At 49.2% G+C, this 16,598-nt stretch overlaps 1 protein-coding gene across 4 annotated transcripts in view; it reads left to right on the top strand.

Annotated features, from left to right (window-relative positions):
* Positions 1-15,803, top strand: part of CD4 (CD4 molecule) — a 62,482-nt gene extending 46,679 nt beyond the window's left edge. The window contains exons 1-9 of one of the 4 annotated variants that reach the window (XM_075612650.1): positions 6,010-7,063; positions 8,506-8,661; positions 10,913-11,062; positions 12,436-12,687; positions 13,115-13,471; positions 13,640-13,876; positions 14,212-14,333; positions 14,988-15,055; positions 15,144-15,803. In XM_075612650.1, coding sequence (XP_075468765.1) covers positions 8,538-8,661; positions 10,913-11,062; positions 12,436-12,687; positions 13,115-13,471; positions 13,640-13,876; positions 14,212-14,333; positions 14,988-15,055; positions 15,144-15,183 — 1,350 coding nt within the window. In that variant the 5' untranslated portion in view covers positions 6,010-7,063; positions 8,506-8,537 and the 3' untranslated portion in view covers positions 15,184-15,803. Of the gene's footprint in view, positions 1-6,009; positions 7,064-7,088; positions 7,212-8,505; positions 8,662-10,912; positions 11,063-12,435; positions 12,688-13,114; positions 13,472-13,639; positions 13,877-14,211; positions 14,334-14,987; positions 15,056-15,143 lie in introns of those variants that run through there. The other 3 variants (XM_075612649.1, XM_075612651.1, XM_075612648.1) reach the window with 3 other exon arrangements.
* The last annotated feature ends 795 nt before the right edge of the window (positions 15,804-16,598 follow it).

Genomic DNA, 16,598 nt, shown 5'->3' with positions numbered 1-16,598 from the left:
GGTGGCAAATCAAATCCTCCACTTCTACCCATATTTTCTCATTTGGGTTATCATGCCAACTGATTAATTGTCCTAGGTGAGCTTCTTTGTAATATCTCTTGAGCTTCGGAAACGCCAATCCACCCTCTGACTTGGGGCGATATAGAATGGATCTACCAATCCTTGTTTTTTTATTTTGCCAAATGTAGCTAATGATTCTGTTTTGCAGTAGTTGCAATTCTTTGTCCGGGACTTTAAATGGCAGTGTATGAAAGAAATATAGAATCTTAGGGAGGATATTCATCTTTATCGATGTGATCTTACCAAACCAGAATATCTGGTAGGAGTCCCAGTTGGACAGGTCTTTGTATATTTGTTTAAAAAGAGGGGCATAATTAAATGTATACAGTGTATTGTAATCTTTGGTGAGATGGATACTTAGGTATTTCATTTTTTGGGGATCCCATTTAAAATCAAAATTGGTTTGGATGAGTTTGACTGTGTGTTTGGGTAAATTTAAGTTTAGAGCTACTGATTTTGTATTATTAATTTTATAACCTGAGACCTTACCAAAGGAATCCAAATGATCGAATAGGTTAGGGAGTGACATTAACGGTTTTGTGAGGGACAGTATTATGTCGTCGGCATAGAGAGCTATCTTATATTCATGTTTTTTTAACGTGAATTCCTGAGATGTTAAGGTTGTTTCTAATTAGGGCTGCTAATGGTTCAATGGATATTGCAAACAAGAGAGGGGACAGGGGACATCCATGGTGGGTTCCATTATTTATGGGAAATAAGGAGGGTTGACTGCATTGGTTTTGACTGTGGCCAAAGGGGAGCTATATAGAATTTTGATACTATATACATTTTTCGCTAAATACCATTTTTTGTAGGGTAGCGAACATGAATTGCCAGTTAAAGCGGTCAAAAGCCTTTTCGGCGTCTAATGATAATAGGAAGGCAGGGGATTTGGATTGGTGAGCTATTTGAGTAAGGTTGATAAGACGTCTGGTGTTATCTAGAGCCCGTCTCCCCTTTATAAATCCTACCTGGTCCGGATGAATCAATTTAGGCAACAGTCGATTATTGCTATTTGCAATAATTTGGGCGTATAGTTTAATATCTGTATTTAGTAGGGATATGGGTCTATAATTGGAGCAATTTGAGGGGTCTTTATCTTCTTTGGGAATAATTGCTATGGACGCCTGAGGCATTGTTTTAAGAAGGGCTTGTCCTGTTAAAAAGATGTTAAATAATTTGGTGAGTTGGGGAATAAGGACCAAAGAACACTAGGGGAGCCCCTGCTACAGCCACAATGGTGATATTGGTAAGCGGTGCTATTGGGTAATAATATATAGAGAACTTGTGGAGAAAAGAACCCAATGGTAGCACTCAAGCTCACCCTCTGGTGATTAATGTGGTAGTTAAAACATAGGGCCTCATGCAGAGAGCAGCGAATTTTAAAATTGGCGAATTTATTAAAAAGTAGTTTTTTTGGAGAGTTTTATTCTCCATATGCAGAAAAGTGCGAATTCTGCTATGTTTAACATGGATGCGTCTGGCGAGTTTAAATTGGCGAGATGCGCGCTTCAGAAACTTGTAAAAACAAATGCGCGCCTTTTTTTTTCCCTTTGCAATGGCCGCGAGCGGCAGCTTCTTGCCAATTTTTTCTGGCGAGGGAAAAAGGAGACAATAGCGCCATTTTATTGGCGCGAACAGCCGCTAGATGCCGTTCGCGGCTCTCTGCATTAGGATATTTGTAAAACTGGCGAGATTGAGGTTTTCGCCAGCCGCGAGGCGAGTTTTACAAATAGAAAAGAAAAATTGGCGCGTTTTTCGGAAATCTCCATTTTCTGCTGTTTTCTGCGCGATTATCTCCAAAAAATGGCGAATTTCGAAAATTCGCTGCTCTCTGCATAGGCCCCAAAGTCTTTATTAAGCAACCAAGATAAAATAAAGGGTGTTAAAAACGTGAACTGAAGGTATATGTTGGGTCCAAATACTGATAGCCGTATAGGCTCAGGATCCTTGAATATTAGTGCGTGAAGAAGAGAATACTTATAACACACTAGATTACAGTCCTTGGTGAAGGATCTGTAGGTGAATAAACGCGTTCAGGAAATTCTCGTGACCAAGATAGTGAACTGTAAATCACTTAAGCAATTATCCAAATAAACCAAGGTATCACAAGTGGAATGGTTGGATTTACAGTAACCAGTGGATGCTTATGGTGTCATAATATGATACACCTAAGACCCACCAGAGAGTAACAAATGTAAACAGAGCTCAGCTAGATCCTCCCTGTGTACCTATAGAAAATGGTGTAGGTGAAGCTGCACCGTTAATTGCTGACTTGACCTCAGGTAACCTCACCAGGAGTCTGCAGCAGTGATCTAAGAGAATATGTGTATTGATATTTACAAGATCACTTGGATGAAGCTGCTTAGGTAAGTACTCAGGACCTGAAGTATTAAATAGGGTCCTCATAAATTTGGACCCCTAACGTAGACAGGTTAGCAAGTATATGCCTAGCTATACAGTACAGCCAGCACTAGTACTTATGACCTCACGTAACCTTCAGGTGGAACGTGGTGTGAGGTAGGTAATACACCTAGAATCACAGTCGGCTCAGTAGAATAGGACATAGGTAAGGAAGCTGCTACTGTACATAAATAGTGTACTGGTAAGTTGTCCGCAAACTCTGCTGTAGGAAGACAGAGATATACTGCATAGCGGGCTAATCAGATGGATATAAATGATTCAACTTATAAGTACAAATAACTTGGGAGAATGATATCCCTGTAGCTGAAAGGGAGGTATCGTATGTCCGTCGGGGCACGTAGAAAACATGTGTAGCGCAGGGGCAGAGAGCCGCACCAGCTCGCAGTGCGAGATAGTCAGGTGCGGTAGCGATCAGACTCTGCTCGTGCACGTCTGAAACCAGAGCCGACGCACGCGTTTCGCGAGAGTCGCTTTCTCAAGGCGAATAGGTAAGTAAGGACCAAAGCATACTTTTTATGATAGAAGTTGGAAAATCCATCTGGACCAGGAGCCTTCCCCCCTTAGGGGATTTAATCGCATCAGATATCTCCAATTGTGTAATTGGGGCTTCTAGGCAAAATATCCTCACCTGAGGGTTTTGCAAGATTACATTTGGACATCCGACATCTTGGTAGTGTAAGACTACGATGTGACTATACTATGAGGCCAGTTTGGGTGAGCTGCTTCAGGTCTGCGGGACCTCCAACATCCTGCTCGAATTCCAGAGATGTCTTTTGTACCTAAAGGAAGTCTCTGATGTAGGAGGAAAACTACGGTATTAATAAGACAGACAAGAGGAAAATATAACAGATAAGTACATCTGAACCTCACTGGGGTAATCTTCCTTCAGGCTTGGCTGGTCAGAAGACCTTTAGCTGGGAGTCTCAAAGTGTGACGGCTAGTCTGATCGGGAGAGTAGAGGAGAAGTAAGGTCGACAATGTGTGGTGAAAACAGTCCACATATTATTAAGCTGTCTTTAGATGTTGACGTTTGGGCCCAGTGACTTTTGACCATGCCGATCTTTGTGGTTTCGGTGCAGCTCCTCCAGTGGTAGCAGGCGGTCCAAAAACCTACGGGACTCATTAGTGAATAGCCACTTTCAACGTCCCAGAACAGCAACTTGGTTGAGCCCTGTGAAGGGCATGTACCGCTGCCAAAGGTGTAAAGCATGCAGACATATAAATGTGGCCAAAGTATTTGCCAATCATGACAACACATCACACTTTTCTGTTGACAGTTTCATTAACTGTCGGACCACCAACGTTATATATCTTATCACATGCGAATGTGGTAAGAGATACGTTGGCAAAACAACCAGACAACTACGCAGACGTGTTCTGGAACATATCAATTCCATTAAACACTCTGCTGAAACATCTGTTGCCAGACACGTGACACAATACCACAATGGCGACATCAATGCCATTAATTTCATGGGCATCTACCAGCTGAAATGTCCCATGAGAGGGGGCAACACTGACCAATCCCTGCTTCGGATTGAAGCAGAATGGATCTTCAAACTGAAAACCAGGAGCCCCAATGGACTCAACGAGGGGTTCACCTATACACCCTTTATTTGATTAGGAAGGTTCTCCTGGTCGGACTTAGTTATCTGTCCTACTGTATATCTCCTTGCTGTAATCTAATTATCCATTTTTACATTATATATACTGTGTATATATGAGCAGCCAATTATTCTCCATGCCTACTGTGTTGTTTCCCAGCTTCTGATATTGAAATATATTATATACACTATATTAATGACTATATTACCAAAGTTCTAAACCCAGCTTCGGGCTTAGTCGTTATGTATGCTATATGTGTGTAGAATAGTAATTAAATAACCAAAATCACCATACAAAAATTGCTATACACATATAAATAAATTGTTATTTGTTTTTATCTCTCTTTATTCATTCCATCACTACCTCTAAGCATGACACATTGCAATATATTACCTTGGGGGAGTATATACAATCAATTTTTGGAATTATACTCTGTATATAAAATGAATCCTTTTCCCAACGATAGACCCTTACCTACCATCTATTGATTATTGACTATCTTATACTAATCAATACCCACTTTCTTATTTGCCAATATTTAGGGTAAGAGCTTTTTAGACCTAATCTATTAACTTCATATCTAAAGCCCTATATGTACCCTTTAATATCTGGCTATACATCGTGGGCATTTCCAACCAGTTTGGATGAGGACAGATCGATTGTACCATTTGAATTACATTGTGTATTCACAAGGCTAAATATTTCAAAGTGCCCACGCATGCGCGATACGAACACTTTCATTTACTATTGATGAATTTTCCTAAGTCCCGACGCATGCGCATTGCGCGCGATCACGGATGGAAGCAAGACATAGAATTTCTATGTTCGAACGCATGCGCAGGACGCAAGACCTACGGCAGTGTCCTTGCCTCAGTACCACATACAGATGCGTCTTTAAGAGAGACTTTAGAGCTTCCGCGCATGCGCATTTGCGCGGGCATCGCGCTTTAACATCTAAGTCCTCGCGCATGCGCGGCTCATGGATTTCGAACGAGCAAATTTTATTCTAAGTGCCCACGCATGCGCAATGCACTTTATTTTAGACAGTTGTTTTAGGAGACACACTCATTTTGTGTTTTCCCCCCTTTTCTGAGCTCCTCCAGTGTCCTGGGGTGCCACCTCCAAATCGGGTGATTATAGGCCCAGTGTTTCCAGGGTTGATATACCCACTTCAGGTGAGGCCAGGACATGGAATGTATTTTTATAAGAAAATACTGTAATAGCTTGCAGGGAAAACCCTATCTATATTTGAGTTGGTTTTCACGCAGGATGAGTGTGATTGGGCGGAATTCCCGACGTTTGGCTAGTGTGGCTTGAGCCAGGTTTGGGAAAAGTTGCAATATGGATCCTTCAAATTTTATTTGGTTTTGAGCTCTGGGTGCTCTCAGAATTTCTTCCTTTGTTCGGAAGTAGTGAAGTCGGACAATAATGTCCCGAGGTTTGTCCGCTGCCAGGTTTTTGGGCTTTGAAGCTCTATGAGCTCTGTCAGTTTAAAGCTGCTCTTCCGTCAGGGCCGGGACAAGAGAGGTAAAGAGTCTTGACAAATAAGTATCCAGAATGTCGTTACTTATTTCCTCAGACACGTTTCTGATCCTTACGTATGTTATTCCGCCTGGATCTATTTTTGGAGTCTTCCAACTTTTCTTGTGTTGAGTGCACCTGCGTTTGCAGTTCAGCTATGTCCTTGGAGTGTTGAGCCTGCGTTTGGGTTGTGGCTTCAATTTGTTCATGCATTTCGACTATATGTTCTGTAATGGAATTAATTTCTTCCTTAAGGTTTTTGTATAGTTGTTGGGATTCAGCACGCATCGCTGCTGTAAGTTCTTTAATGAAGCCCTCCATGTGTTTCATAGAGACAGCTTGCGATTCACTCTCTGATGACGATATCTCTATCTGAGCTCCTCCCTTTTGACGTAGAGCCGCCAATTTCCTGGGGCCTCATGGATTTTTGCTGGAAGAATTGCGAAGCTTCCTGAGAGCGGGCTTGTTTAGGTTTAACAGGCATGGCGTAGCGGTCAGAGTATTTTGGTTTTGTTTAGTGACAGATTCAGAGAGTGTCAGTTAGTGAGGACTGTATCTGCTGGCTTTGGCAACCCTGGACCCTCACAGTCTCTTTGTCTTAATTGTGTTGTTGGTTGGGCTGTTTCTTTATTTGGTTACTCACCACTGGAGCGCAGGCTCGTTGGTCTCCCGCTGTCTCTGCCTTCCTGGAGCCGTCTTCACCACCTACTGTGCTAGTATTTATTTAAAAATTTTTTTTAAAAAAAATGATACCCCCTTCAGGGCCCATGTGCGCAGCGCCGGGTCCAGCCTGCGAGCGGGATGCCGGAGGAGAGGCAGGTTCCCCGCGCACCCCCACCAGCAGATGCGGGGTCAGGATGGCTGCCCCGTCCCACTCAGAGCCACCCCACACTTTCTCCTCACAGGCCCGCGGTGGCCATCTTGTTACTGGACTGAATCAGACCGGGACCCGAATCCGTGCTCCCACGTCGCCCCCGCCCACAGGCAGCCCCGGCCACCGACAGGGGAGGTCGCCGTAGGGTCTTCTCAGCTCAAAGGAGGTCTCGATCGGCAGTCTAAGGGACTGGCAGAGACACAAGCCCACGCGGCACCACAACGGCGGAGCGCCTAAACAAAATGACCGCCGCTCCGCAGTCTCACAAGCCAACAACCCCCACACTGCAGCGCTGGATCAGGGCTCAGGTAGAATGACCTCCCGCCGCAGCCTCTCGCCTCTGATGGCTCACCGACAGGGGGGGAACCCGGCTCAGCTCCCCCAGCCCAGCGGAAGATGCAGTCGCCGGTCCCAACGGGGGAGGCAAGCTTCGGCCGCAAACCGGCAGTATAACAGAACGGCCGCCGCAACCCGGCCACTCCACAAGCAGGTATCTCACCCGCGGTAGCACTCCGGCAGCCGGGGTCCCCGCTCAACTCACCCTGCCCAACGGAGGATGCGATCACCAGTTTAATGGGGGTAAGCAAGTTCCGGCGGCGCACGCCGCGCTCACGCTGCTTGAGCCGCGGTTAGGGGCAGGATGCCCCCATATGCAGAGATGAGTCCCGCTCTCCGTTTGTGTGAGGGAATATTGTAGATTTTACCTCGTTTCGTCCGGTTACTCCCGGTAAATAAAGGGAGAGAAACGGCCCCAGAGTCTGACAGGGCCTCCTTGTCCCAGGCTCAGCGTGTGGTCTCTGCCACCAGGCCTCAAGATTAATCTTTTGTTTTCTTGGCTTATATGAGATAGATTTGTCCCTTTTTTGGAACAGGATATATCTTGTCGTATCAGCTTTTTTTTATTTGTAATTTTTACAGTAGGTTGAGTGGTTAAACACCTGGATGGCTATAGATTTGTGTTTACTTATTAGGGAGCTTCAGCTCAACACAGCCATCGTGGTTGCTCTCCTGGCCACGCCCCTTTATTATTATTTTTTTTTAAAATATATTTATTAGGGTTTTTTATATGTATTTGGGTGTTTTTCTAATATATGTATTTGGGTGGGTTTTGAATATGTATTGTTTTTTTATATGGTATTTGTTTTTTTATATGTATTTTTTTTTTTTTTTAATATGTATGGGGGTTGTATATATTTGGGGGGTGTATATATTTGGGGGGGGGGGTTTGTATGTATTTGGGAGTGGGAGGTTATTTGTATTTGAGGTTTTTTTTTTGGTATACTGTATATTTTGTGAGGAGGGGGATTGAGTGAGAGTGGGGTAATTGACTGAGGGGGGATTGACTGAGGGGGGAGAATGAGAGGTGGGATGGAGGGGAGAGAAATACATGGGAAGAGGCAGGGCAATAGAGGGGCTTGCGAGGTGTGAAATATGGGGGGCTCGCAACTCCGCTAATGGGGGGGCAGTTATAACTCTAGTCCTAGACCCCGGGAAATCTGTCTGCGGCCTTGCCCGTCACTGATACCTATAGGATATATATCCTGCAATATACACACAGTGACCGCAGGGTGCCCTGTCACTGACAGTTAGGCCATGATTATCCCAAAAGCGTCAGCGGTGCCGCGCGCCGATACGTGGCTCAAAATCAAATCGCAACGAGACGAGAGTGTACATACCGAGCGCGACGCGCGCGCAGACAGGAACTGCAGGGCGGCAGACAGGAACTGCAGGGCGGCAGACAGGAACTGCAGGGCGGCAGACAGGAACTGCAGGGCGGCAGACAGGAACTGCAGGGCGGCAGGCAGGAGAACAGACCTGGGATTTTGTTTTCTCCTGGCGACGGCCCCGTCCCGTAATGAGGGCGAACCGCTCCCAGCCACGCCTCCGCCACGCCTTCCTGTCTCCTCCGGCTGCCTCCTGCCTGCAGTGTACATGTCGCTCTGCCGGATCGCATTGATGACATCACTAGATCGCGCGCCTAGCCGGAGCTGGTATAATCGTAGCCTTATATTCCATTTCAGGGCTGCCCCAGGTATCCAGTAAAACGTTGCCAATGTTGGCAGAAGCCGGCAAGAAAATATTGCTGCCGTGTCAAGGAAACGCAAACACTGACTTCAGATGGCTGAGAGATGGAAAGTTATTACTGCGTTATATAAAGTCAACAAGGTATAACTCCGGTAAGAAAGTAACCACGATGTGTAAGAGTCACTGTGTGATACCCAAAGGGAATATACCCTGCTATATAGCCCTCGTGACCACAGGGTGTTACCATGCCTGATCCCCAAAGACAATATACACTACTATATACACAGAGTGACCATAGAGTGTCACTGATACCCTGATTTCACTGCAGGGTATATTACTTATGGGTATCACCATCATACTGATCCCTATAGACAATCTATTCTGCTGGCTACATTCACATCACTACTTGATACCCATAGGGAATAGAACTTGCTGTACATACAGTGACTGCTCAGAGTGTAAACTCTTCCATGTAGAGTCCTCTCCCTCAATATTTAATTTTCTTCTTCGATGCACTTTTCTGGTTTATTATTGATTTAGGGTCTCTTGGGCTGCGTCCATGCTTCCGGTGACAGTGCTTGGCGCTTAGAGCGGTCAGCACAAACAATTTTAATCTGTCCGGCCACGCTCATACGGCACGCACGCGCAGGTGCTTGCCAAGACAGATAAAATTGAGTTTGAGGCGCGCTGAAGGGTCACATGACCTCCTCAGCCAATCAGCACCACTCACTGCACGGCCACACCCCCGGCCACGGGCCTCCTGCTCACGCTTACCGAAAAAGTTGCCGGACAACCGAACGCTCATGCTTGGAGAGTTGGTGACGTCACCACTCTAAAGCATGAGCGCAGACAGAGGCACGGGGGACGCAGCCTTATCGAGAGCAATCCCGGCTGTGGGCGCGGTGTGCAGTCCTGGCTCTGGGCGCAGTGCGCAGTCCTGGCTCTGGGCACAGTGCGCAGTCCGGGCTCTGGGCGCAGTGTGCAGCCTGGGTGGAGTGCGCAGTCCGGGCTCTGGGCGCAGTGCGCAGTCCCGGCTCTGAGCGCACTGCGCTGTCCCGGCTCTGGGTGCAGTGTGCTGTCTGGGCGCAGTGCGCAGTCCCGGCTCTGGGCGCAGTGCACAGTCCCGGCTCTGGGTGCAGTGTGCAGTCTGGGCGCAGTGCACAGTCCCGGCTCTGGGCGCAGTGCACAGTCCCGGCTCTGGGCGCAGTGTGCAGTCTGGGCGCAGTGTGCAGTCTGGGCGCAGTGTGCAGTCCTTGCTCTGCACGCAGTGTGCAGTCCTTGCTCTGGGCGCAGTGCGCAGTCTGGGCTCTGGGCGCAGTGCCCAGTCCTGGCTCTGGGCGCAGTGTGCAGTCTGGGCGCAGTCCTTGCTCTGGGCGCAGTGTGCAGTCTGGGCTCTGGGCGCAGTGTGCAGTCCGGGCTCTGGGCGCAGTGTGCAGTCTGGGCGCAGTCCTTGCTCTGGGCGCAGTGTGCAGTCCGGGCTCTGGGCGCAGTGCCCAGTCCCGGCTCTGGGCGCAGTGTGCAGTCCGGGCTCTGGGCGCAGTGTGCAGTCCGGGCTCTGGGCGCAGTGTGCAGTCCGGGCTCTGGGCGCAGTGTGCTGTCCTGGCTCTGGGCGCAGTGCGCAGTCCGGGCTCTGGGCGCAGTGCGCAGTCCGGGCTCTGGGCGCAGTGTGCTGTCCTGGCTCTGGGCGCAGTGCGCAGTCCGGGCTCTGGGCGCAGTGTGCTGTCCTGGCTCTGGGCGCAGTGCGCAGTCCGGGCTCTGGGCGCAGTGTGCAGTCCGGGCTCTGGGCGCAGTGTGCAGTCCGGGCTCTGGGCGCAGTGCGCAGTCCGGGCTCTGGGCGCAGTGTGCTGTCCTGGCTCTGGGCGCAGTGCGCAGTCCGGGCTCTGGGCGCAGTGCGCAGTCCGGGCTCTGGGCGCAGTGCGCAGTCCGGGCTCTGGGCGCAGTGCGCAGTCCGGGCTCTGGGCGCAGTGTGCAGTCCGGGCTCTGGGCGCAGTGTGCAGTCCTGGCTCTGGGCGCAGTGCGCAGTCCGGGCTCTGGGCGCAGTGCGCAGTCCGGGCTCTGGGCGCAGTGCGCAGTCCGGGCTCTGGGCGCAGTGTGCAGTCCTGGCTCTGGGCGCAGTGCGCAGTCCGGGCTCTGGGCGCAGTGTGCTGTCCTGGCTCTGGGCGCAGTGCGCAGTCCGGGCTCTGGGCGCAGTGCGCAGTCCGGGCTCTGGGCGCAGTGCGCAGTCCGGGCTCTGGGCGCAGTGTGCAGTCCGGGCTCTGGGCGCAGTGTGCAGTCCGGGCTCTGGGCGCAGTGCGCAGTCCGGGCTCTGTGTGGCTGTGCACACATTCAGGGGGACAAGGAAACCACAAGCTTTCACTGCAACTCTTTGATGCTCTATATCGCTCTGAACTTAATTTCCCGCAGATCCCTCTCAAGCCCACCGCTTTTCCATCCCATCCCCGAACACTTTAAATTTCTCCCTGGAGGTGAAGGATGTGACCCTCGCAGACTCTGGGACTTACACGTGTGAGGTCAAACCGGAAAATCAGAACATCGAGGTTATCGTCATCCAAGGTACGAGAGAGGGGTGAAATACGGGGTTCGGGTATGTAAGGTGGGGGGTACAATATATCGGTTAAATGGGGAGGCTGAATATACTGGACTCTCACTTGACTGGGAGCAGAGGGTTCGGTTTTATATTGTGGGCGTAACTAACAGTAAACAAACAAACAAAAATCGTAGGAAACATCATTATAGTATATATGAATGCTCTGCTCATATTGGATGATTATGTAACCATTAATTACATATAAAAAAATCTCTAAATACATTTAGTTACATAGTAGATGAGGTTGAAAAAAGACATACGTCCATCAAGTTCAACCTGTGCTAAATTTAGATGACAGAAACTCTATCCTATATCCGTACTTACAGTATATTGATCCAGAGGAAGGCAAACAAAAAACCCCAGTGACGTATCATCCAATGATCTCATAAGGGGAAAAATAAATTCCTTCCTGACTTCACAAAATGGCAATCAGATTTCTCCCTGGATCAACATTCTTCCCATGTTTACTTATTAGGTATATCCCTGTATACCTTTCCTTTCTAAAAAGATGTCCAACTTTTTTTCGAAGATATCTATTGTATCTGCCATCACAGTCTCCATGGGTAATGAATTCCACATTATAACTGCCCTTACTGTAAAGAACCCTTTCCTTTGTTGCTGGTGAAATCTCCTTTCCTCCAACCTAAAGGGATGGCCCCGAGTCCTTTGTACTGCCCGTGGGATGAATAGTTGTTATGAAAGCTCCTTGTATTGTCCCCGAATATATTTGTATATAGTTATCATATCCCCTTAGACGCTTCTTTTCTAAATGTAAATAAATCTAATTTCGCTAGCCTCTCCTCATAAGTCAGATTTCCCATCCCCTTGTATACATTTATAATAATACAACATAAAGTGCAAATAGTGCTCTAAAAAGTAGTGTGCTCAACACACTATTACGAGCAGAATGCTTTATATAGTCAGAAGCCTTTCAGAGTAATATATATCCAGTATAGAAAGAAAAAGAAGAAAGCACAAAATATACCTTCACCATAAGGGTAAAGAAACCACATTCTGTTACATAGTAATTATACAGATACCATCACATTAGTGGTGGGGACAGAGGTCACAGTAGTGGAGCGAGGATCAGAGGTTACAGATACGCCCTCTGACTCCACTCTTCTTCTCCTCCTCCACTCTGCAGTCTCGGTGTCCCCCTCTAACACTCTTCTCCTCTCTGCAGTCTCGGTGTCCCCCTCTAACACTCTTCTCCTCTCTGCAGTCTCGGTGTCCCCCTCTAACACTCTTCTCCTCTCTGCAGTCTCGGTGTCCCCCTCTAACACTCTTCTCCTCTCTGCAGTCTCGGTGTCCCCCTCTAACACTCTTCTCCTCTCTGCAGTCTCGGTGTCCCCCTCTAACACTCTTCTCCCATCGGAAAACCTGAAACTCACCCTTGAGTCCTCCCCTGCCGACATCCCCGGGCTCCACGTATCCTGGGAGGTGGGGGGAGAGGAGGGCGATGGGACGGAAAAGGAAGCGAGACATCTGCTGGTGGTGAAGAATGTGACGATCAGACACCGTGGGACATACAGGTGCCACGTGAAGATAGAGGGGGAAGAAGCACAGATCACAAAAAATATTGATGTGGCAGGTACCACGACCTCTCTCCTCACACGCCTCCCCTCTAATTTTCTCCTTCTCTCATTCCCCCACCCTCTTTTTCTCCCTTTCCACTTCCCCTACATTTCAGGCCCGCTCCCCACTCTCTCTCTCTCTCTCTCTCTCTCTCTCTCTCTCTCTCTCTCTCTCTCTCTCTCTCTCCCTTCTCCTTCAGTTTTTAATGCATGTCTCTCAGACATTTTTTTCTCTCTCCCTTTCTATCTCCCCCCCCCCCCCTCCAGCCCCAGATTCTCCCTCCCCTTCCCCCCCCCCCCTCCCCCCCAGATTCTCCCTCACTCCACTTTCTATACCACTCTTAAGTTTGTTCTACATCTCCCCTAGGGTTTCTCACTCCCTCTCTAGCTCACACTTTCTCTCTCCAGTTTCTCACTCCCTCTTTCTCCCCCGCCCCACTGCAGGTTTTGATCAGGACACCTTGTATATTTCGGGGTCCGCCCTTGTACACCTCCCGTGGATCTTCAATTTCAAGGTGAGGGAGACGCCCTTCGCGGGGCAGGCGACCCTGTCTGAAGGGGGTCTGTCTTACTCCCAGGAGCAGGCGGGGCCCTTTACTCCCACACTCAAGCTCAACGTGAGTGGGAGGGCTCCGTGCTGGCCCCGGATGTGCCCCTCCAAACTCACCAGCGGGATGGAAAACAACCTAGACCTCACACTGCCCAAGCCACGGGGAGGCTGGTATCGAATGGAGGCCCTGCTGAAGCTGGGAGAGAGGAAGCAGAATGTAAAGAAGATGGTGTGTGTGATGACGCTCACAGGTGAGAGAGACCCCAGTATAGTGTGCAGGGTATACGGTGTATACAGAGCAGCGTGTCCAAATAATTACTATTGTGGTTGTAATATTGAGGTTTCCGTGGTATATATATTGGGGTGCTCATGTGGTTATTTATGGTGGTACCTTATTGCCTCCTTTTCTTCTCTCCCAGTCTCTGCTACCCCTGATGTCGCTGTGACTCTGGGGTCCAATGTCACCCTCCGGTGTGAGGCGAGCTGTGCCCCCCCGGAAGGGACACTGCGCTGGCATCGTGGGGATGTATACAGGGAAGTTCAGGGGCAGCAGAACCTGATGTTTGAGGTGACTGCTCTGCAGGAGACTGTCGGGGTCTGGACGTGCAGCCTGTACATCAAAGGGCAGAGCAGGAGCAGCGCTAACCTCACACTGGGTGAGGAATAGCTCAGGTGCCGGAATCACTGGGGTGAGAGATAGCTCCGCTGTCAGTCTCTCTCTCTCTCTGGGTGAGAGATAGCTCCGCTGTCAGTCTCTCTCTCTCTCTCTGGGTGAGAGATAGCTCAGCTGCCAGTCTCTCTCTCTCTCTCTGGGTGAGAGATAGCTCAGCTGACGGCCACTCCCCCTCTCTCTGGGTGAGAGATAGCTCAGCTGTCGGTGTCTCTCTCTCTCTCTCTCTCTCTGGGTGAGAGATAGCTCAGCTGACGGCCACCCCCCCTCTCTCTGGATGAGAGCTAGCTCAGCTGATGGGCTCTCTCTCTCTCTCTCTAGAGGCAGCTGCTTTCCTGCAGGGGTCGGATCTCCTGTTTTGGGGGACAATTGGAGGTGGGGTCTGCCTGCTCCTGATTCTTGTGGTGACCGTCACACTCCTTTGCGCTCGATGCCGCAGGAGGGTAAGTATCTGCGCTGTCATGTGGCACTGAATGTCATGATGTTGCAGTGTATACCGCGCATGTCGTGGCACTGTATTTCATGACGTGGTAATGCATGTTGTGACGTGGCAGTGTATGTCGTGACATAAAAATGTGCCACCATGGCCACGTTGTGACACATTACAGCGTATCGCCATCAATGGGCTGTAAGGTGCCTTACTGCTTAGTGAATAACGGTCCGTACAGTATGTCCCTCTGCGTCACTCCATATGTCCCGCTGCGTCACTCCATATGTCCCGCTGCGTCACTCCATATGTCCCGCTGTGTCACGCCATAATGTCCCGCTGCATCACGCCAATATGTCCCGCTGTTTCAAGCCATAATGTCCCGCTGCATCACGCCAATATGTCCTGCTGCATCACCCAATATGTCAAGCTGCGTCACGCCATATGTCCCTCTGCATCACCCCATGTCCCATTACATTTTGCCATATGTCCCACTGCGTCACGCCAATATGTCCCTCTGCGTCACGCCATATGTCCCTCTGCGTCACGCCATATGTCCCATTACATTTCGCCATATGTCCCACTGCGTCACGCCAATATGTCACTCAATATGTCAGAAGGGCACAATATGTCACACAATGTCCCACTGTCACTGTGCTTGTGGTTTCAGCTGCGGGAGCAGCGCAGGGCATGGCTGATACAGAGCATTCACCAGGACAGGATGTGTAAGTGCAAAAGGTGAGTGTCACACAGAGCGAGGCACAGGGACGTAAAGCCAGCAGCAGTCGGGCTGGCGGCTCATCTCTCGTCTTCTTCTCCCACACAGACCCTCAACAGCCCCCCCGCGACTGAGACAGAAATACTGAGCAAACCTGCCGGAGACCTGCACAGCGTTGTTCCATTAACCCCTCCCCAGCCGGAGACCAGCACAGCGTCGCTCAATTAACCCATCCCTGCCGGAGACCTGCACAGCGTTGTTCCATTAACCCCTCCCCTGCCGGAGACCTGCACAGCGTCGCTCAATTAACCCATCCCTGCCGGAGACCTGCACAGCGTCGTTCCATTAACCCCTCCCCAGCCGGAGACCTGCACAGCGTCGTTCCATTAACCCCTTCCCTGTCACAGACCTGCACAGCATCGTTCCATTAGCCTCTCCCCTGCCACAGACCTGCACAGCGTCGTTCCATTAACCCCTCCCCTGCCGGAGACCTGCACAGCGTCGTTCCATTAGCCCCTCCCTCCCGGAGACCTGCACAGCGTTGTTCCATTAACCCCTCCCCTGCCACAGACCTGCACAGCATCGTTCCATTAACCCCTCCCTGCTGGAGACCTGCACAGCGTTGTTCCATTAACCCCTCCCCTGCCACAGACCTGCACAGCGTCGTTCCATTAACCCCTTGTCACGGTATACCAAGCTTTTAACACCTTAATTACCGGGATCATTGATTGAGCAAGCAGAGAGATAAAATAAATTGTGATTTATTTACATGAAGAACGTACACAACTATGTTACACAAAATACAGGAAAAAGACACACTTATTTTGGAAACTGGGAGTACAAAACTAATCTTTCCTAGTTGCAAACACACAGCCAAAATAATCCAGGCCAATTTTCTTTCAAGTAGCCTCTTTCTGCTTAAGTCTTGTAACTGGTCACTTTGCCTCTGAGAAATTTAGACGATTTACTCAGAGCTGGGAATTCTTGAAACACCCCTGGAATGTCCCATTAAGATGGGACTTAGGGCCTCATGCAGAGAGCAGCGGTAAGGTGAATAGCGGCATTTTTTGGAGAGAAATGCCTGTAGAACGGCAGGTACTGGCGAGTTTTAAAAAAAGCGCCATTTTTTTTTTTTTTTGTGATACTCGCCGCGCTACCGGCGAGAACCTAAATCTCCCTGATCGCCATCTAGTGGCTGATCACGCCAATAACATGGAGATAAATTCTCAATTTACCTCCGCCAAAAAAAGTTGGCTGGAAGCTGGAGCTCGGCGGCCAGAGGGAGAAGGGAAAAAAAAAACGCGCTTTTTTTAAAACATGTTTCACCAGCGCACATATCGCCGGTTGAAAGTCTCCATATGCAGACAGGATTCTAAATGCAGTTTTATGCCCTTTCTGCATATGGAGAAAAAAACTCTCCATTAAAGCTACTTTTTCTTAAACTCTCCAATTTATTCTAGCGCTGCTCTCTGCATAGGCCCCTTAATCTCAGGTGAATCAACTCCCTCCCTACACCTGTTCAGCCTTAAATACAATTCTTTCCCATTGAACACAACCTCAACC

The sequence above is a fragment of the Ascaphus truei genome, chromosome 8 (assembly GCF_040206685.1).
Source record: "Ascaphus truei isolate aAscTru1 chromosome 8, aAscTru1.hap1, whole genome shotgun sequence".
In the NCBI taxonomy this organism is placed as follows: Eukaryota; Metazoa; Chordata; class Amphibia; order Anura; family Ascaphidae; genus Ascaphus; species Ascaphus truei.
Note: the sequence above shows the minus strand (reverse complement) of the source record. Positions and strands in the feature narration are given on the sequence as shown.